Genomic DNA, 22,243 nt, shown 5'->3' on the forward strand with positions numbered 1-22,243 from the left:
TGTGACAACCAAAACTCTCTCCTGACAGATTTCCCCTGGCAGGGGTGGGAAATTGCCCTCAGTTGAAAACCACTGCAGTAGAGTGATAAGGGCTGAGTGTGACTTAGATTCTGATTCTAAGTTCTAATAATAAAACCTCTCATTAAAAGACCAGAACAGTGAATGCTGATTACATGGTAAAAATTAGGGAATGGTTGGTGCTTCTACTCCACCATTGGATTAATGGATAAGTCCACGTACCTTTCTGAAGTGACAAACTTATTTTCTTTTCTCCTTCTTTTTTTGGATTCTAGTTATCTCTGGTGGCTCATCTAAATTAATAGGCAAGACATCCAGGAGCCTGAGCTGTGGACCAGCTTTCTCACTGGGTTGATGACCCACTGAAAGACTGGCTGTGGCTGTCTGTGGCCCTTACACTTGGCAGTCCTCTTGTCAGGGCAGAGCTCTTGGTACCGAAGCAGAAGTGCCCAACATGAGTACTTGTCCTTCTCTACCAGTTGTGTTTTCTCAGGTCCTAGCTGTGCGAGTAAAGCCCAATTCTACCTTGGCCAGAGGTGCCCACAAATGTTTTAGGACAATTGACCCAGATGGCATCAGAGCCTACCATATTATTTTACATGTCTAAATGGTGGACAATTATCTGCTGCATTGGTTGTAGGCCCTAAAGGGGGGAAGGAGAAACATTATTACCAAGAATAACCACTATTCCAGTTAAGAACCTGGATGATGACTTGTTCTAATACAGGGTAATGTTTCTATCTCAAAGGTACTTTGTTATATTTATTGTGTATTTCACTGAAGGTGTTCCTAAGGCAGCCCAAGGAACAAGATCTTGGCAGGAAAAAGGCTTTGAAAATACTTAATGGTGCAGGAAGGGTTTGCAAGAACAAAATTCTACCCTAAGGTGCTATGCAGAACCCCCAGGGGAGCTGGTGGTCTTGAGAGGTACAGTGAGAGGGGTGAAAAGGCTTATTCCACACCTCTCTGCATAATTTCTACGCTAGACATTGTTTCAGGACCCCTGCCATGCCTTCTAGTGTACTGATCCCAGACTGTCCCAGTGAGCTGCCTCATTGGGTAAATGAAAAAAAGAAGGAACAGAGGGAACAGATGAACAGCTAAAAGGAGTTATCATTTTAGAGAGAAATTGTTTTCACATTGGGTATTCAGTACTATGCTGTTTTAGTGGCCTGAGTCACTAAACAAGTGTGGCCATGAGTATAAATCATTTTATTTTAGATATTTGGCAGTCTTGCCTTGAGCACTGTCACCTTGTGGCCTTGGTTATTTTTAAGAAACCTTCTCTTTTTTTGTTAGAAGTTTTCCTGAGGAGAATGCCTCTTCGCCGTGTACCCAAGCCAGAGCACACTGGATCCGAGCAGTTACCAAGGTTCGACTCCAGTTGCAGGAGGTAGGAAATCTGTTCTAGTACTGGTTGGGACAGTTTTTTCTTTGATATTGGGAGACATATGGTGCTGGAGAAGCAGTCAGTGATTAGTCATCTTCTTACAGTATGATTCTGGGAATGCATGACAAGCCAGAGCTTTAAGAGATGGGAGGTGGCCTTGGTTTTCTTTTATGCTGATTAATGGAAATCAAATGGTGGGTTGAAAGCCTGAAGGTAAAGATAGATGCTTATTTTCAAGTAGTACTGTCTCTGAAGCCATTTTAGTTTAAGCTTAGTGCAAGAGACTATTTCAAGGCCTCCTTAGATTGGTTGTTGTCTCCCTTACCTAGCCAGTTCAAGTATGACTGGTTGATCTCTATGGGGCTAGAGTTTACAAAAATTTCTTTGGGATTCCCTAGTTTAAGGCCCAAAGCATGAACACATTAAGATCTGAAACAATGTGAAAAAAGAAAACACAAAAGTATTTTTCATTTTCAATGTTAGAAGTTTGAAATATCTTTATCTGTGTATTAGTAGGTAGTCAGTCTTCAGGCAGAAGGTACATTTTTCAATGATGACAATTTCTGCTAGCAGTATAATACCTGGCAGATATTAAAAATTCAAGCATGCTTACATGTGTGAACACACTTTAAAACATAATTTATTTTGAAGTAATTTCAAACTTAAGGAAAAGTTGCAAAAACAGTAATATAAAGAACTACCATATTCCCTTACCCAGATGCTACAATTGTTGATATTTCACATTTGCTTTGTCACCCTCTCTCCCTTATAATCAGTCTTTCTGATCCATTTGAGAGAAAGTTGAAGACATGGTATTCCTGTCACTCCTAAATACTCCTGTTTGTATTTCCCTAAAAAACAAGGCTACTCTCCTATAAGTTACAATATAACTATCCAAATACAGAAAACAACAACAAACAACACTACCTTCAAGACCTCAAGTGTATTTGGCTTAATTGTCCCTACAATGTCTCTTTTTCATTTGTAATCCTGGATCCAATTCAGGATGACATGTTACATTAGTAGTCATCTCGTTACATTAGTAGTCATCTCGCTTTAGCCTCCTTCAGTCTGGAACAATTCCTGGACAATTTTAAATGATATAGGCCTTTCATCTTGTAGTATGTTCTTTAATTCAGGTCCATTCAGTGTTTCCTTGTGTCCATACTCAGGCCATGCTTTCTTGGCAGAAATTACACAAAAACGATGCTGTGCTTTTTTCAGTGCATCACATCAGAAAGTACATGATGTCACCCTTTCCTACCACTAGGAAAGGTTGTTAAGTCACTTGGTTAAATCTGTATTGGCCAGGTTTCTCCACTCCACCATTTTCCCCTTTGTAATCGTTAAGTGCTTTATGGTGCAATACTGAGACCATGCTGATATCTTGTTACTCATCAAATATCTACCTGCCAGTTAAGTATCCACTGAAGACTTCTCTCTGAATCTACCACAACTGATAACTTTCTGTTTCCGCTATCCTTTCTACATTAATTAGTTGACATTCTAGTGTAAAGTAGAGATTTGCCTTTTCCCCCGTTGATTTATTTATGTCAGTATAGACTTCCTAATTTCTTACATGAGTTGTAATCCATTACTGTCATTTATTTTGATACTCAAATTGTTCTAACTTCATACAAGCACCGTTAGTTTGACCATTTGGGGAGAAGATAATGGGTTTTGGGGGGGTTTTTTGGTTTGTTTTTTGAGACAGGATCTCACTGTTGCCCAGGCTATAGTGCAGTGGCATGATCAATAGCTCACTGCAACCTCAAACTCCTAGGCTCAAGCGATCCTCCTGCCTCAGTGTCCTGAGTAGCTGGAACTACAGTTGTGCACCATGATGCCCAGCTAGTTTTTCTATTTTTTTGTAGAGACAGAGTCTCATTTTTGCTCAAGCTGGTCTTGAACTCCTGGCCTTCCAAAGTGCTACGATTACAGGCTTGAGCCAATAATGTTTTAATAATTATTAAAAAGGTGCCTGCTTTAGAGAAAGTATTTTGAACACAAATGTTTGAAAAATGTTTCCATTTGTATGGGTGTGTGTTCTTTTATCAGAAACAGCAAGTGTTATTGATAAAAACTCATAACTGAATGCTAACATCTTATAAAGAGACTATTAGCATATTAAAAATCTTTCTAATGAAGAATTTCAGTGAGTTTTGAACTTATTTGTTAAAAATATAAAAATATTTCTGAGTATTTTGCAAGAACAACTGACATCAGAGAAGATGAAAAATTACTAGCCAAAGTTCAACAGAATCTGTGAATAACAGACACGTAGGAACCAATTGCAGTTCCTTCATTGATTGATGTATCAGGATCTTTTTCAGATATGGTAGCTGTGAAAACCATGTATTAGAATAATTGAATGTGGAATCAGACCTTCAAGTCATTCTATAACAGAATACTAAAATAAGATTTAGAAAATAATTAGGCATATTATATCAGATTGCTTTCACTAAAAAAATTTACTACTGCTAATATTTTTAGTCACAGCAAAATTTTTGATTAATAAACTTTCTAAAATTTTTTAATGCCTTTCACATTTTAATTTTGTAATATAATTAATATATTAATACCATTGTAAGTGTGTATAAATTTTTAAATGAATAAATATATATTGAGAGGTGTATGCTAAAAACAAATTTCTATTGATCAGGCTGCTTACAAATGTTGGGAGTCTTGATCTACACTGACATGAAGTAAACGTTTGAAGTGAACATTTATGGAGTCAGTTTCATAATACTTATTAAGTTTTCATTTCTACTTTTTCAGATGTAAGGGTCTTGTAATTCTTACTGTAGAGGAAAGTATAAAATAACTAACCTTCTCCATGTAAAAGGAGAGCTCTGAATGAGACAAATAAGAATATAATGGAGCAGACACAGTTTAAATTATGTTTTTCTTTTTAAGCAGTAATTCAGAGTCTCTTAAAAAGAATAGCTGAAAACAGTTGCCAAAGCTTGGAATGAGAGAGAAAGGCATGGCTTATCTAGGAGTAACTAAGAACCATTGCTACTTAAGAGAACAAAACTAAAGATATTCTTAACAGATAAAGTAATTGGCAGCTGGTTAGAAGTGGCCAAGAAGAGAAAGATAAGCCAGAGTTTAAAGAGGGTAGTGCACCATTTATACTTAAGATGAGATTTGCTGACAGATTAGTTTAGGTTATAAGAGAAAAAGAAGTTAAGTGCAGCATCAAGGATTCCCCCCAACCCCCAGTAATTGGAAGTTCGGCCTTGTCACCCCTTCACCCTATTCCCAAGATAATCTTTCTCATTAGTTTCTTATTTATAATTCTAGAAATTTTTAATGCAAGTACAAGCAAATATGAATATATATTCTGACTCTCCCTTACCTGTTTTTATACACACTGAGAATATTTTGATTTTTTACTTGGAGATCCTTCTATATCAAATCTAAGAGAATTCTTCATTTTTTATAGCTACATGGTATTCTGTGAACAAATGTACTGCAAATATTTAACTAGTCCTCTGATGTTCATTTGGTTGTTTCCTTCTCAGTCTAACCATGTTGCAAATGAGTGACCTTGTACATATGTCATTTTATGCATTTATAATTTTGATAAATATTGCCAAATCACCCTCCATTTGTCAGTGGCTTGAAATAACAAAGATTTGTTTCTTGCCCGTGTTGCGTGTCCTGCCACATGTCAAGGAATTCTGCATTAAGTTGTTTTCTCTCTATAATCTAGGCTGATGGAGCAACCCTTGCTAGTTACAATGGGAAAGGGAAAGAAAAGATAACAAGTGAAAGAGAACATACAAATTGCACTCTGGCTTTTAAAAATTCTGCCCAGAAGTTACATACATCACTTTTGCTCATGTTTCCCTGGCTAAATCAAATCATATAACCATACCCAACTTAAATAGGAGCAGTATGTATATATATCTCAAAAGATCCAGAGAGAGATATTTGTCAATGGCTTTAATGACTACCTCAAAAAGTATATGCCTTCCATAGGGAGTGTACCAGTTTATACTCCTAGCATGAGAGTGCTTTTTTCTTTCCTACCCACCAATAGAATGACATGTCAAACTTTTGTACTTTCGCTGGTCTGCTAGGCAATAGTGTCTTCATAGTTTAAGTTTGCATTTCTTAGTAAAGTTGAGCATATTTTCATATACTGTATGTAAAGGTTATTAGTAATTATTTTTCTGTGAACTGTCTATTCATAAGTTTTACCCATTTTCTACTGAGCTGTCGGTGTTTTTCTTACTAATTCCCAAGGGCTTTTTATGTTTTAGGGAAATTCTCTTTGCCTGTGATATAAGTTGCCAATAGTTTTTCTCATTATATCATTGTGAGAAAAATTTTTAAGCTTAATCAGCCACATTTTCCTAATCCAGAAAATGGGGAGACTAGTACCCTTCTCTTAGGCTTATAAATTATCTACAAAATTAAATTAAAGCTATGATTTTAAAAAAAGAAATCAGAAAAAAAATACATTTCTGTGGCTCTATATCACCTTCATGATACAATAAAACCTTTACAATCTAGCTCATTGTTACTAAAATTGTGGTTCACGGACCAGCTGAGTCCAGGAACTGTTTGTTTCTAGTCTTTAATAAAATAAGTCTGAAATTAAAAGTTACCATTTAGAGGCAGTTTGAATTGCCATGACATCAAGCACATGGTCGATGGCCTCATCTCATTGAACAGGGTATAGACCACAAATAGTCTGTGACATATTGGGAATAAAAAATCAGGTTCTTAACAAAAAATAGTTTGTAAAGCACTGATGTAGATGCTACATGCCTTTCTAGCTTTAACTCTTTGCTACCTTGTTTAGGAGACATTTCTAGCTTACAGAATTATTTATTTTTCAGAAATCTGGACTTTGTATTTGCTATTTCCCATGCCTGAAATACTCTTTCTCTTAATTCACTTAGCCAACTTCTCATTTATATCTTTTAAAACCCAATCAGGGCCAGGCACGGTGGCTCACGCCTGTAATCCTAGCACTCTGGGAGGCCGAGGCGGGTGGATCGCTCGAGGTCAGGAGTTCGAGACCAGCCTGAGCAAGAGTGAGACCCCGTCTCTACTAAAAATAGAAAGAAATTATATGGACAACTAAAATATATATATACAAAAAATTAGCCGGGCATGGTGGCGCATGCCTGTAGTCCCAGCTACTCGGGAGGTTGAGGCAGTAGGATCACTTAAGCCCAGGAGTTTGAGGTTGCTGTGAGCCAGACTGACACCACGGCACTCACTCTAGCCCGGGCAACAGAGTGAGACTCTATCTCAAAAAAAAAAAAAAACCCAATCAGGTATCAGTTTTGGGGGAAAGTTTCCAGACTCTATGCATAGTTTTTCTATTTTGACATTCACCATGATGTAATGGAGTTACTTGTTTACTGATGTGTCTGTCTTTTCTGTGTACTTGTAAAATTCTTTAATGCCAAGACTGTGCTTTTCAAGGCTGGTATTCTAGAGGCCAGTGCAGAACCTGGCAAAGAGTGTTTGGCCAACCTTTTATGGATGCCTAACCAGCCAGAAATTCCCATCAGCCTGTACAGTCTTCATGTGCTTCTTTATCTTCTAGTTAATTCTATTTTTATTTTTCCCAAGGCCCAGAATGTAAAACCAATAACAGCAAAATATTAACTATTACATTAGCTGTTTTCTTATATAATTTTTATATACATGAACATAAATTTACTGAATTTGGATCATAATATATGTGGATTTTATTTTCTCCCTTAGTTTATGTGGTCTTATTCTGGGTTATTAAATATTTTTAAAACATGATTTAATGATTAATAGATTAATAATATTCCATCATGCAGATGTTAACTGTATAATAATGATTCGTCTTATTTTTTTAGTATTAAAATAATGCTATGAGCATCATTATGCATAAACTTATTTTCATTTCTATATTTCTTTAGTTTTCTCAAAACAGATTCAAATAAATTACTGAATTGAAGGGTTTATTCTTTTTAAAGACTTCTGACAAATTTCTAGATTTATTTTCAGAAAAGTTTTTCCAATTTGTACTTCTACTATTGGAATATGCTGTATCAACATTGAGTATTACCATTTTAGAAAATATTTGCCAATTTGACAGAAGAATGTTTTAATTTGCATTTCTTTGTGATTTGAATAGTTCCTATAAGTTTATAGGTCATTTATACTTCTTTAGCAGATATTTCACTAAATAGACTTTGAGAAACTATCAGAGGTTCCTAGCTATACCTATGCTATTCCTATAATATTATCAGCCACTTGAGGGAAGAGATCATATAGAGTCATCTGTATGTCTCCTCTGGGCTGGCTGAGTACCTGGCCATATATACTTAATAAATGTTTCTGATGACATTGCTAATGCTGATGAGGCAGTAATGTTGGTAGTGTGGGTGGGAATGGGTATGAATCTGTACCTTATTTGGCTTAACTGCAGAAAAATCTGGGGGAGGAGGTGAGACTTTTAGCTCTAGAAACGGAGACTGCGGTGGCAGCAGGTGGGCGGGTGTTCCAGGTGGAAGGGACAGTACAGGAGAAGGCATGGAGACAGGCCATAAGGAGGGTTTGGCAGGAGCTCTTGGTTTGCTCTTGGGTTGTTGAAGAGAGCTGAAGGAGGAGAGTCCTGGTAAGCAGGGATAGAACCAAGCAAATACATTAGAAGGCCTGTGTTTAAATGGAGCAGTCACAAGAGATGCAGGATTATAGCTGGTCAGCCTGAAAGATTTTCTCAGGAATGGTCACTAAGACAAGAGGACAAACCAGTGCTGTGACTCCCTTCCAAGGGAAGAGACTTCCTTCTTGTCCTTTAATTAAAGCCCTAAAAAACAGGTTCCTTGGGGAAAAACGACAAGGCTCAGGAGAGGGCCCCACCTCTTAGACTTGGTTGCACCAGGAAAGCACTCTTTGCGTAATCTTGACTCCAGGATTTTCTCTGATCAGGGCTGCCTGTCTTAACTTCTACCACTTCAACTCTTTGCCCTCTTGGAGACCACCAGTTTCTGATCCCTCCTTTTTCCCCACAAGCTTTCATCCCTCTACCTAACTATTGCTATTCTAATACTTAAAAAAAAAGAATCTTTTGAATAAGTAATAAATGTAAAAATATAAAATTAAACAAAAAGATTATGTATAATACAAAGATTCCCTACTTCAGATTCTCTGCCTCCAAACCCCTTCCCCCAACTCACTGATACCTGTGGTTCTTTTTTTTGTGTGTGTGTGTGTGTGTGTGTGTGACAGAGTCTCGCTCTGTTGTCTGGGCTAGAGTGCTGTGGCATCAGCCTAGTTCACAGCAACCTCACACTCCTGGGCTCAAGCAATCCTACTGCCTCAGCATCCCGAGTAGCTGGGACTACAGGCATATACCACCATGCCCAGCTAATCTTTTCCATATATTTTTAGTTGTCTGGCTAATTTCTTTCTATTTTTTTTAGTAGAGACAGGGTCTTGCTCTTGCTCAGGCTGGTCTCAAACTCCTAACCTCGAGCGATCCTCCTGCCTTGGCCTCCCAGAGTGCTAGGATTACAGGTGTGAGCCACCATGCCCAGCCCAGTACCTGTGTCTTGTAACTCAGTCCAGAGATAATCCCTGCATTTGCAAGCATGTGTGTGCACCAAAGCTTGTATGGGTATATTACATACACTGTCCTTTACCTTGCTTTTTTCATTTATCGCTATATCTTGGAGATTTTTTTCCTTATTAGTATAAATAGAGCTACCACTCTATTAATAACTACATAGTTTTTCTGTTAGTATAAATAGAGCTATTGTTTTTTAAATAGCTACAAAGTATTTCTTTCTGTGGATGTATTATAATTTATGTACTCTGTCCCCTGTTGATGGATCTTTAGATTCTTTCTAATATTGTTGGAATACAAATTCTGTGCATAGCCTGAATACTTCAAGATCTCTGCTATCCACAGTTTTTGCCACCAGGAGTGGGGCTTGGTTTTCTCTGGCTCCCTTTGCCACTTGCGAGCCATTACTAGATCCTCACTTAACCCATTTCTATACCCACTTTCCTTGTTGCAATTACATTACAACTTTCTCATAATTCCCCATTCGTTAATTGAAAACTTTATTATCTACATCACAGTTTTTGTTTTAATCTCAACTATTGCTATAATAATAATTATTACCTTTATGATAACCTCATTTATTGAATTAACTACTGTGTCTCTTTACATGCATTACCCAATGAATTCCCAACAATAATTCTGTGAATTAGGCTTATGTTATTGGCCCATTTTATAGATTAAGAAACTGAGTGTTTAGAAAGATAGAAACTTGTCCAGGGTCACCCAGCTAGTAAGATTTAGAACCAGGATTCAAATCTAGATCTATTTAATTTCAGAGCCTATCTTTTAAACACTTATTTCTGCCACTATAATCTTAGAACTCTGTTTTCCAAAGTGTGTTCCATAGGACTCCAATTTTTGGAGTTGTTAATAGGTATCATCATATGATAAAGGATTCCCTGGTCAAAGAAATTTGGGAAACAGTTCAATAGAGTGTAACACCAACAGATTGCCTTATCTTAGGTCTTTTCAGAAACTTGAATATTCTTAGGCTTACTCTAATTCTTTAAGAGTGGATAATATGTACAGCATTATTGCAAATCTATTTGACCATGAAACTCTCTTTTGGAGAAGCATCCTACAGGACTAGTTTTCCAAGGAATACACTTGAGAAAAGTCTGTGTCAGAGATTTCGTTGTCATTTTATTAAAACTATGTTTGTGAAGGTCATCAGTGAGCTCCTAGCTATCTAATTTAGTGGTTGCTTTTCAGTCTTTATCTTATTGGATCTCTCTGCAGTATTTGACACTCCTGAATATTCCCTCCTGTTTTGACATTTAAGAAACCATCCCCAGCTTTCCTCCTCTTTGATCTCTTCACTCTCCGTTTTCTGATTTCTCTCTTTGCTCATTTCATAAATGTTGGTCTTTATGGGGTTCCTCTTTTTGTATAGCTGTATACATTCTTCCTATGAAATCTGTTTCATTATGTCACCTACCACCTATATGTGGGCTGCTCTCTTAATCTAGCCCAGACTCTAGACCTATATTTCTAACTACTTCTTGGACACTTACTTGTCCCATCAGCATCTCCAATTCAAATTGTCCCAACCAAAGGCATCACTGCTCACTCTAAAACCTGTTTTATGTCTTGTATTTTGTTCCCATGCTCTGCAAATCAACCCTGAACCCAATAGATGTGATTAGGCTCTTGAGAGATAAAAGAAAGCAAAATAATTTCTTCTGTGATGTAGAATTAGGAACAGGAGTTTCACTTATCTTTAAAGAGAGAGAAGATGAGGTAGCTTTCCTGTTGTGCACATAAAAGGCACTCCATAAATATCTGTTGGCCGGGCGCGGTGGCTCATGCCTGTAATCCTAGCATTCTGGGAGGCCGAGGCGGGCGGATTGTTTGAGCTCAGGAGTTCAAGATCAGCCTGAGCAAGAGCAAGACCCCGTCTCTACTAAAAATAGAAAGAAATTATATGGACAGCTAAAGATATATATAGAAAAAATTAGCCGGGCATGATGGCACATGCCTGTAGTCCCAGCTACTCGGGAGGCTGAGGCAGGAGGATCGCTTGAGCCCAGGAGTTTGAGGTTGCTGTGAGGTAGGCTGACGCCATGGCACTCTAGCCTGGGCAACAGAGTGACACTCTGTCTCCAAAAAAAAAAAAAAAAAAAAATCTGTTGACAAGATGAATGAAAAGCATGTAGAGTAGGGAAGCGTATCCTTTTGCATTCTGGGCAGTTAAATTGTGAAGAGGAATAAGGTCAGTTTTCCTGCCTAAAAAATCTCTAGAAAAGGACAGGTCATGGCTGTACTTGCCCATGCTCACTTTGGTTGAAAATTAAAAAAAAAAATTTCCAAATTTCATCTTTTACCAGCTATCCATAGTTCCTCCCTCTCCTCATACAGAGCTTGCTTCCACTTCCTTTTGCTATTCTAAGTGAAATGGGGACAAAGATACCAGGCCTTGTACACTTTCAGCTTTCTCATCCAGTCTTGCTTTTACACCACTTCCCCTCAGTGGCTTGAGAAAGAAGTCTTCCTTTTTTTTTTAATTAACAAATATTTTTTATTGAGATATAATTCACATAACATAAAATTCACCAGTTTAAAGGGTATAACTAAGTGGTTTTTAGTATATTCACTAGGTTTTACAACCAATTCCACTACCTAATTCCAGAACATTTCCATCACCTCAAAAGGAAATCCCACCCCATTAAGCAGTTATTCCGTTAGCCACTACTAATTTACTTTCTGTTTCTATAGATTTTTCTAGTCTGGACATTTCATATAAATAGATTCCTACCATGTGTGGCCTATTATGTCTGCCTTCTTTTACTTAGCATAATGTTTTTAAGATTCATCCATGTTATAGCATGTATCAGCAGCACTTTTTGGTTATTATGAATAATGCAGCTATGACTATTCATGTATATGTTTTCATATAGACATAAATTTTTGTGTTTTTTGGGTATGCACCTAGGAGTGGAATTGCTGGGTTATATGGTTACTTTGTTTAACACTTTGAGAGACTGCCAGACTGTTTTCTAAAGTGATTGTGCTATAATTTTACTTTCCCATCAACATTTTATACCCATCTTTGCCAACATTTACTGTCTTTTTTGTTATAGCCATCTTAGTGGTATGCCCGGGTATCTTGTAGTTTTGACTTGCATTTCCCTAGTGACTAATGATGTTGAGTATCTTTTCATGTGCTTATTGGTCATTTTTATATCTCTGGAGTACAGTAGTTCCCTCTTATTCGGGTAGGGGGGGATACATTCCCAGATGCCGGCCACAGTGGAGGCCTAAAACTACAGATAGTACCAAACCCAATATATACTGTTTTTTTCTATACATACGTATGATAAAGTTGAATTTATAAACTTTTAGCATAGTAAGAGATTAACAACAACAATAATAGAACAATTATAACACTATACTGTCATAAAAGGTATGTGATTGTGGTCCCTCTCTCAAAATACCTTATTGTTCTGTACTGTGGGTAACTGAAACCACAGAAAGCGAAATGGTGGATTAGGGGGAACTACCATAATGTCTATTCAAACCCATTCCCTATTTTTAAATTGGGTTATTTGTCTTTTTGTTGTTGCGTTGTAAGAGTTCTTTATATATTTTGGTTAGAAGTTCCTTATTAAACATAATTTGCAAATATTTCCTCCCTATTCCTTTTCCTTTTTAAGCCCTATTCCTTTTTAAGTTCTTTGGAACTCTCTTGAATTTGCCACATTTTGCTTTAATTGTGCTCTAACTTGGAACCCTTTTCTCCTCTTTCTCTTGTCTATCTCTGGGAAAATTGGCAACACCAGCTGGGCCTCTGAAGCAATAAGGAGGAGCTGTTTTTATAGGGTGTGGAAGTAGCTTGCCCAGTTGGTCAGTAATGAAGGCATGCTCTTGAGCTGCCAGTTCCTGCTGCATCCTGATAGTCTCAGTCCCTCTTTTTCTGTTTCTCTAATATACACATCTAGCTCAGACTTTGGAATTTAACTGTTTTGGTAAAAACTAAAGTCTTGGGTAGAAAAAATCAAAAGATGAAGCTGAGTAGATAACAATAGTGATTTCTTTAGGAATTTAGCTTTAATCTTTTAAACATGAACAAAGTCCCTGCACCACTCCCACCTCCATCCACACTGAACATAGCAGAATTGCCAGGAGGACTCACTTTGTTCCACTGCTCTAGTTCTGTTAGGCAGCAGACAGGATCAAGGATGAGAGTTGAAACTAGCCTAGTTCTTTCTCCAAAGTCATCAGCTGAGGTGTCCTTTCCACTCCATTCCAAAGGCTCCCTACAAAGGAAAGAAAGACAGCAGAGTGCTTGGCTTCTGGTTCTGAATTATCCCCTTTCTTCCCCTGCCTTTTAAATTCCTGATGCCACTGAGATCTTGATTTCACCTTTTCCTCCTCTTTTGGGCTAAATTGTGCCCCCACCCCCCACCCAAAAATTCATATGTTGAAGTCCTAACCGCCAGTATCTTAGAATATGACAGTATTTGGAGATAGGGCCTTTAAACAGGTAATTAATATAAACTGAGGTTATATGGGTGGGTTCTAATCCATTGTGACTGCAGCCCTTGTAAGAGGAGGAGTTGAGGGCACAGACAGAGGAAAGACCATGTGAAGACAGAGAGAAGATGACCATCTATACGCTAAGGAGAGAGGCCTCAGAAGAAGCCAACCCTGTTGACATCTTGATCTTAGATTTTCAGCCTCCAGCATTGTGAGAAAATAAATTTCTGTTGTTTAAGCTGCCCAGTTTATGCTACTTTGTTTTGGCAGCCCTAGCAAACTATTATACCTCCCAAGGCAGAAGGGCGAAGGAGGTGGCACAGAAGCTTCAGTGTTTCTCACCGGTGAGTCTTTGTTTCCTGAGGTCCAGTTGGTGGGAAATGTGGATTCCGGACTGGTATATGCTGAGTCCATTCATGATATCCAGTGTCTTTTGTGTCAGTTTACTGTTATCCTATTACAAACAAAATTTAGGGATGAATAGAAATAGAACTGGGTCCTTGCGTTTGCTTACCCTTTAAATCTGAGAGAACTTGGGCAAATCATTTCTAATTTCCTATTTCTCAGTCTCCTCAGTTATAAAGTCAGGGATAATAACCATTCCCTCTCACAGGGTTTTGGTGAGGTAATAGAAAAATGCATTTTTGAGTGTAAAGCTATACAAGTATTTTCTTGAGAGTCTCTAGCTAGCCTCCTGGTACTTCCCAGAACTGTTGGTTTTTAGGGCTTTGTCATGACTTTCCTAGCCTAGGCTTGAGGCTGATGCATTACCTGCCAAAGATGTTGTTGACCATAGCTGGAGTCTTTGCTACTAAGTGGGAACCCAGTGAAACTGCTTCTGATGGCTAACGTGGCAAGAACCAATGTCATAGGACTTTAGGCTTTTATAGGGATCCAGGCTCCCAGTCTCCCTGGTGGCAACAGGATTCCTGGCGTAATTTTCTGTATGGATGACTCAGATGAGACTATCTAGTACACTGGTGCTTCTCTGGGACCTTGGAGAAAGAAGTCAATAGAGTGCTTAGCCCTATAAAGTCTAGGGGAGGAGTCAAAGGCTGACCTCATGTGCACTATGAAAACACCTTCAAAGAGCAGCTTCTATGCACTCATCAGGAGCAATGCATGGTCCCCCCACCCCCAACACACACACCTGAGATACTCTGGACATGTTAATGGCCTGTATCTGGATGTTTATCAGTTCTTGGTCTTCTATAAACCTTAGGTCTGGCTCCAGGCTGTGACTGAGCCTTGTGAATCATAGGATGTTACACCTGGGACTGGGATTTGAAGCAGCTTGTTTGAAGGGGTGGACTTGGCTTTGGTTTCTGAGGAACACATCAGAAAATCTCCAAGAGATGCCATGATATCATTAACCTGTCTAGAGTTAAAGGAGGGTAACAGATACTGGCAGCTGGCCTTAGCTCCAGCTGGTGGTAGTTTCTGGGCATAATATCAATAAAGGGAGTTACTTAGTTAACTCTTGTGGAGTAAATGAGATTCCTGTACAAAATTACTTGCTTCCAAATAACAAGCAAAGCAGCACTCCTCACTCTACCACACCTCTGACCCCTGCTGCTAATTTGACCATCAGTGAGGACATTCAGTACTGCCTGGGAAAGAACTCTGTTTCTCTGTGAGAGAAAATCCTTTGCCAGAGTTATCCAAAAGGAAGCAACTAATATAATTATTCCATTTTAAATCAAGCCCCTAATAAGTGGGTACCACTGGATACTATTGGGGCTATTTGTAGGCCATTTTCCTATCTTGCAGGAGCTTACAGGCCTGAGGGGAGATAGAAATAATTAACAGTTAAATACTTAAGTACTATTCTTCCTCTCAGGCACTTTTTCCTCAGTCTTCATTCTCATTTTCTCTGCAGCATTTCATAATGTTTTTTAAATTCCCTACCTCTTACAATTTCCTATTTTCTTGTCTTCCATCATTCTTAGATTCTCAGGATTCTCTTCGTTCCTTTCTCACCTTGCCTAGCTTCTGTCTCTGTCTTTTCTTTCTATACAGACTTCCCCTCACGCATCTTTCTTTCTTTTTTTTTTTTTTTAAGATGGGTCTCACTGTGTTGCCCAGGCTGGAGTGCAGTTGCTATTCACAGGCATGATTACCACATACTACAGCCTCGACCTCCTGGGCTCCAGTGATCCTCCTGACTCAGCCTCCCAAGTAACTGGGACTGCAAGTGCATGCTACCACACCTGGCATCAGGCATCTCTTTTAATCTCAAATCTGCATCCCTTCAGCCTCTAATCAAGAATCTTTAATTGAGCAGCCATTGTATGGCAGGTACTGTGCGTGGTCCTAGCTTCTGTGCTAGGCAGCCATTCGACTTACAACTAGTCTTTGTGAGCAGATATTCCCCAATCTATACTTCTAAACCTTCTTTTTTCCCTTAGGTTCTATCTTTCATGTCTAGTTATCTACTCGTTATTTTCACCATAATTTCTCAATGTTTAAAACTTCCCTCTTGGGTCTATTCCTCTTCCTTTGTTCTCTATTTGTGTTAAAGTCACCGTCATTCTGCTAGTCACCCACTCAAAATCATGGTGCCACTTTTTATTCTTCCTTCACTCTTGCCTCCCACTTGGATCGTTTGCCAGATCCTTTTTTTTTTTTTCTCTGCAGTTTCTTTTATCAGTCTCTTTTTCTCTGTTTCCCCTTGTGCTCAGGTCCTTTTTATTGCTTAGGCTATAGTATTAGCTTTCCAGTGGTTTCTTTGCTTTTATTTATTTTTCTTGGAATTCATTGTATATATCACTGCCAGATTTATCTTCCTGAAACAGAGCACTAGTCATGGCTACCATTTAAGCTCAGGGCTCAACTTAGATGTCACATTCTTTGAAGCCTTTCCCCAGGTAAAATTAGATCCTCATTTTTCTGTCTTTCTATAGTAGTTCATATATAATTAACTCTGATGTTAATCATATTGTCCTAGAATTATGTGAGCATTTGCCTTCAAGATTATATATTTCTTGAAAGAAGGTATGACATATGATCCCTTTTATATGAAGCTCAAAAACAGGCAAAAGTAATCTGTGGTGTCAGACATCCAGATAGTGATTACCTGTGGGGGATAGAATTGGTAGTGATTAGATGTGGTGGGTGGGGTGGGGCTTCTGGAGTTCTGGTGATATTGTCTCTTGATCTAGATTCTGTTTACATTGATATAAAACTGCCTTTTTGATTTGTGTACTTTTCTATATGTATATAATAATTTAATAAAAAGTTTAAATAAGAGCTAAATGAAAAATAGCATTACAATACAGAATAGGGACAATGTCTAACTTTATATCCCTAATGCCTGGCACCCAGCAAGCTCTTTACAGATGTTGAGTGTGTGAATAAATACATAAGTGAATAAATGAATGGAAGTTTCTCCTCAAAAAAACATTAATTTTTCTTTCCATAGGTAGTTAAATTATAGTCTCAACTTTTTAGCCTGGCATCTGTGACCTCCCATGACTTGGCCCGATCTACTTTTCTAACCTTTTTCAACCCAGAGGCTACATGGTGCAGTTGAAGAATTTGGGCTTTGGAATCAGCCAGAGCCTAAGTTTGATATATGGCTCCACCACTCACTACCTGTGTAACCTTAGGCTTAGGAAAGTCACCTTGCCTTTTGGAAACCTAGTTTTCCCATCTCTGATTGGATATTATACCAACCTCAGTAGATGGATAAGGGTTTGATAAAATCATACATGTTGAGCAGGGCCTGGCATGTTACCATTCAGTAAATGTTAATTTCTTTCCCTTCTAACAACATACCTTCCTTTTTCTCCCTTTTGTATCATTACTCATCCTATATCCTCTACCTTGAATGCCCTTACTTCTCTTTAGTTCCCACATACCCAGATATTATTCATCCTTCGGATCAAGCCCACGTATCACCCCCTTCATGGAGACTTCCCTGATTCCCATCCAAGCCACATTTCTAAAGCTAGAAATATTTTTGTCTCTCAAATTCTCATGCATATTATCTGTGTCTCTTATGATACATGTTAGCCACTCACTCTAACCTTTAGGAGTTGCTGAAGGCTGCCCTCTCACTCCAGGCCCAAAGAATAGGGACTTCTAATTGGGTTTTTATGCTGGAGGCAGGAGCTCTGTCAGTTGGGCTGTGAAAAGGAGTGAAAAGGCAGCTTGAAAAAACTGCTTTCGCCTCTGATAATTGTTTTTGTATCTCCTCTTGCACTAGGAGAAATTCAGATGTCACGAATATGGGCCCAGGGGCAAGGGGTTAAGTTGCAGACTGCTTGACCTTTCTTTTGAATTGATTTTTCTGTTAAAGAAGTGGTTTGGGCCCAGCCTGGCTTATCAGGCTAAAAGGCCATGTAGGCGTTTGAGTCTGAAGTCTTAGGTGTTAAGAGTAGACTTCATCTGGGGCATCTTCTCTGTGTAATATGCCTAGTACATGTAGGTAGAAAAACATATTTCAGGGCCTCAAAGATCCTATTCCTGGCCACATATTTTCTTGTTACTTCTGCTTTCTACTTGCATTTTCCTTGCACACTTTAACTCCTTTGCTAGATTGCACTTGAGGTCAGGAACTGATTACCAGTTCCTAGCATAGCTCCTGATACTTAGTCGACACTTGGCAAAGTTTTATGAAATGAATGCTTACAATATTAAAAGGCCATAATTAATTAATTGCAAAAAGAATGATTAACACTTTTAACAGAAAATAGCTGCCATAGGACTTTAAAGTAGGGAGCAAGCCCTTTAGATTAGCATAGTCAGAGAATTCTTGTCAGAGGAATTCCCAGAGGATGTTAGTTAGCAATTGTTATTAAGTATCTTGGAAATGTCCAAAAAATAACAGCATATAAAGATGGAAATCAAAGGATATGTTACTTCCTGTGTTTACAAGCATATGTCATTAAGGAGATCCATAGCTCCTTGCAAGTAGCATGTTGTATTCTGTAGACAGTGCAGCCAAGATTTACTACCAATTCCAAAAGAGGCACACATCCTGAAATACAGTATTAGTACATGAAATAAGACTTCTTGAAGCCAAAGGGAAGAGGTAACTTGTAGCCTGTTCCTGAGGCTTCTCCTTCCCTTTGCTGGTTGTCATCTTCAAGCATTCTAAGGAAATGTGTTTATTCAGTCCACATCTGAGGACATTCAGACATAAATAGCCAAAGATGACAAGTTAGGAAGGGCATTCTAATTGGAAACTAACCTCCTGGAGCATTTCTTCGTGACAGATGAGATAAAAACTGTTGACTGCTTTCTTCCTAAAACACTCTTATTTCTTGGCTTTTTTGATATGTTTCCCTCCAAGTCCTTTCTTATTTTGACAGTTCCAAAAGGAAACTTTGTTTCCTTCATAGCATTTCTCTTTCTCTGCTTGCCCCTTAAAACTTGATGGTTCCCAAGCTCTGTTTTCCACTTCATTCTCTTCTCTAGATAATCTTAGCCATGTCCTAAGCTGTAAGTGATATATCCCAAATTACAGTCTCTACCTCAGTCCTCCTTCATGAGCTCCAGATTTTATTATCCAGCTGCCTATAGATACTGTCACCTGAATGTTCATAGGCACCTCATGCAACGTGTTCAAACTGTACTCATCATCTATTCTTTCTCCTCCAACACCTCTTCTATATGTTCTTTCTCAGTAAATGGCACTACCAGTCACCCAAGCACGAAATCTAACACTCCTCCCCCTGAGAATATATAACAAGGGTATAACAGTGCCCCACCCTGTTAGGCTATGAACTCCCTAAGGGCAAGGATCATATCTTTTCTTCATGCCTGGTACAACACCTAGGTACTTAAAAGGTGTTCATTTATTATTTTGTAAAATACTTTTTTGTAGAATTAGCAATTTTGAAAGATACTATATTAGTTTGCTAGGGCTGCCATAACAAAGTACCTCAGACTGGGTGGTTTAAACAACAGAAATTTCTTGTCTCACAGTTCTGGAAGCTAGAAGTCTAAAATCAAGAAATCAAGGTATTGGCAGGACTAGTTCCTTCTCAGGGCTGCCAGGGAAGGATCTGTTGCAATCCTCTCTTTGGCTTATAGATGGCCATATTCTCCTTATTTTTCTTCACATTGTCTTCCCTCTGTGTGTATGTCTGTGTCCACATTTCCCCTTTTATGTCACACTGGATAAGGGCTCACCTTAATGACCTCATGTTAACATGTTTGCTTCTTTAAAGACTCTGTCTCCAAATAAGGTCACATTCTGAGCTGCTAGGGATTAGGACTTCAACATAAGAATTTTGGTGGAACACAATTTGTCTATGTCTGTTTGGGTTGCTATAACAGGATACCATAAACTATGTAAGTTATAGACAACAGACATTTATTTCTCATAGTTCTAGAGTCTGGGAAGTTCCAGGCTGGGAAGGGCTGATGAGGGCTTGCATTCTGGTTCACAGGTGGCATCTTCTTGCTGTGTCCTTATGTGGTGGAAGGGGTGAAAGAGCTCCCTTGGACCTGTTTTGTCAGGGCTCTAATCCCATTTGTTAGGACTCTGCCCTCATGACCTAATTACCTCCCAGAAGGCCCACCTCCTAATATCATCACCTTGGGAGTTAGGATTTTAACATAGGAATTTGGGGGGGGGGGTGGACACAGACATTCAGACAATTCAGCCCATAATAGGTACAAGAGTAGTTTTTACTGTTCTGGCTCTGAGTCATATTTTCTCCGAAAGCACTTGATTAGGTTTCTACCTCCTTGCCATCCTGATCGTTACTGTCTGATGTTTACTCTAGACAGGACCATCTGGAAACAGAAAAGATAGAATGGCACAGTGAGTGAGTGCAAGGGGTTTGGTTTGACCAAACTTAGGGTACTGGGAAGCTATTCTATCCCTCTAGACATAGACAGGTCAAGAGAGAACTTTGATAATATGCTAAATAACTTGGACTTTTTCTTGGGCACACTCAATGAAGGATTTTAAGAAAATGAATGAAAAAATCTATTTATATCTTAGAAATATCTCCCTAGCAAATTGTGTATAATGGATCAAGGGTAAGGAGGAGTGAGAGGGAGGTGGTTCTGGAAGACTGGGAAGGATGAATATTTTGCAATAGTTCAGGTGAGAAATAAGCCTGGACTAAAGGTTGTAGAGGAGACATTTGATAGGTAAGAAGGTAAAATAGGTTAGACTTGGTGACTATGTGCAAAAGGGACAAAGGGTTTTGCAGGGGATTCGGTCACTGGGTAAAGAGTTAGTATTTATGGTTTCCAAGGATCCTGTGTCTGAGTAGAGAAGTCATCTCTGCATGGGATTATGGGTGAGCTGGCAGCCTAGGGCTGTAAACATGAATGCCAATGCCAACATTAGGCTTGTTCTCAGCATTCCTTGCTTTCTAGGCTAAGTCTAGCATTCTCTCCTGACTCTAGCTGAGTGCTTCCCTTTTTCCTCACCATGCATCCTGTTACTCTGTTAGAAATCCCCATCTAAGGATGGGTCTCCCTTCAGCCTTCTCTTCCCTTTTATGTATTAGCTAGTTTCCTATAACTCAATACCTCATGTCAGATATTTTTGAATACATGGAGAATCTTGTAGGAAAAACCTACCTCTTTGGAGTCCCTTCATTGAGTCTCAAGACACTTGAGACTCGTGTGCTGGCTGGAGACATACTTCTACACATTTATAGAAGTGGTCCTAAGCCAAGAGAATTCTCCAGATTGCGGTTTGCCCTAAGATACGTCTTAGAACAAGCCACAAAGAACTGAAGGGGATATTTGATCAATATTAAGTCAGTTAGTCACCTTTTAGTACAAGAGGTTCACTTCTCCATAACATTTCAAACTTTGGATTCCCTTTAGAGAATCCTCGGCACGTGGCTCCTTGTCTTCCTTTGGGTATGGAGATTGAGGTAGGGCCAGTGCACTCTGTAGATTGGACTGGGATATGTACAGACAGATACTAGTTTAGGACCTGCATCAGCCATAAATCTGGGAGCTGTGACTTTTGACCAGATTTATGTGAGAGGGCAATAGACATACAGGTTGCTTGATTACAAGGTTTTAATCATTTGATCCTGAAATGGATATGGGGCCACCCCCTTCAGAGGTACAGGCCGAAAAGCTAACTGGTTAGCAGGGCAGTCCTGAGCAGTTTATCAGCTCTTTATGTTCAAGTTTTTGCTAATGAGGGATGGTGCTTGACCTGATTGTAGGACTGAGATTTGTCAGCAATTTGTGACTCCTTAGGGCCTGCCTTGCAGCTTGTCAGGTCCGATTTAGGTGGCAAAGCAACTATGTCTTAGCACATCAGTAAAGTCAGCACATCTCTGCCAGGCTCCTCACTTCCCTAGGGTGGCATGCTGCTGAGGGAAGGAGCAGGATCCTCTCCCATTGCCCATCATTCTCTGCTGCATATAGTCTCACAGTAGTTTAGGGAGGGCATAATTCTACAGGGGGAGAAAAGACTTTTTTTAGCCATCAGAACAAACTATTTTCCTCATTAAACAAATCCCAACTGTGTGACCACTTGTCAGCTCTTCATGTTGCTTCTGGCTTTCCTTAGTGGTAGAAAAGGAAAATAGTCACAAGCTGACTCCTGCATTGTCCCCACCTATCCTTTGTACCCTGTGTCTGTGATTTTTTATGTTGGAAGATAAGGTCAACACCTGCTCGTCCTGACCCAGCCTGTCTCTGGCAGTGACACCTGAGAAGGCAGGCCAGTTTGGAGCAGGCATGTTCTTTGCTTCCAGACCAGTTGTATCCAGCCTCAGGAAGACTTAGGCTGGTTTGTACGATGGGAAAGAATTGTGATGGGTGAGGCCCTCCTCCAGTATCCCTGTGACACCACT

The 22,243-nt window shown here is 39.1% G+C and overlaps 1 protein-coding gene across 13 annotated transcripts in view; it reads left to right on the top strand.

Annotated features, from left to right (window-relative positions):
• Positions 1-22,243, top strand: part of UNC13B (unc-13 homolog B) — a 190,240-nt gene that overhangs the window by 105,662 nt on the left and 62,335 nt on the right. For 12 of the 13 annotated variants that reach the window (XM_069476550.1, XM_069476548.1, XM_069476553.1 and 9 more), the window contains one exon: positions 1,321-1,411. In XM_069476550.1, the coding sequence (XP_069332651.1) occupies positions 1,321-1,411 (91 nt within the window). Of the gene's footprint in view, positions 1-1,317; positions 1,412-22,243 lie in introns of all 13 variants that reach the window. The other variant, XM_069476545.1, reaches the window with a different exon arrangement.

The sequence above is a fragment of the Eulemur rufifrons genome, chromosome 7 (genome assembly GCF_041146395.1).
Source record: "Eulemur rufifrons isolate Redbay chromosome 7, OSU_ERuf_1, whole genome shotgun sequence".
Classification (NCBI taxonomy): Eukaryota; Metazoa; Chordata; class Mammalia; order Primates; family Lemuridae; genus Eulemur; species Eulemur rufifrons.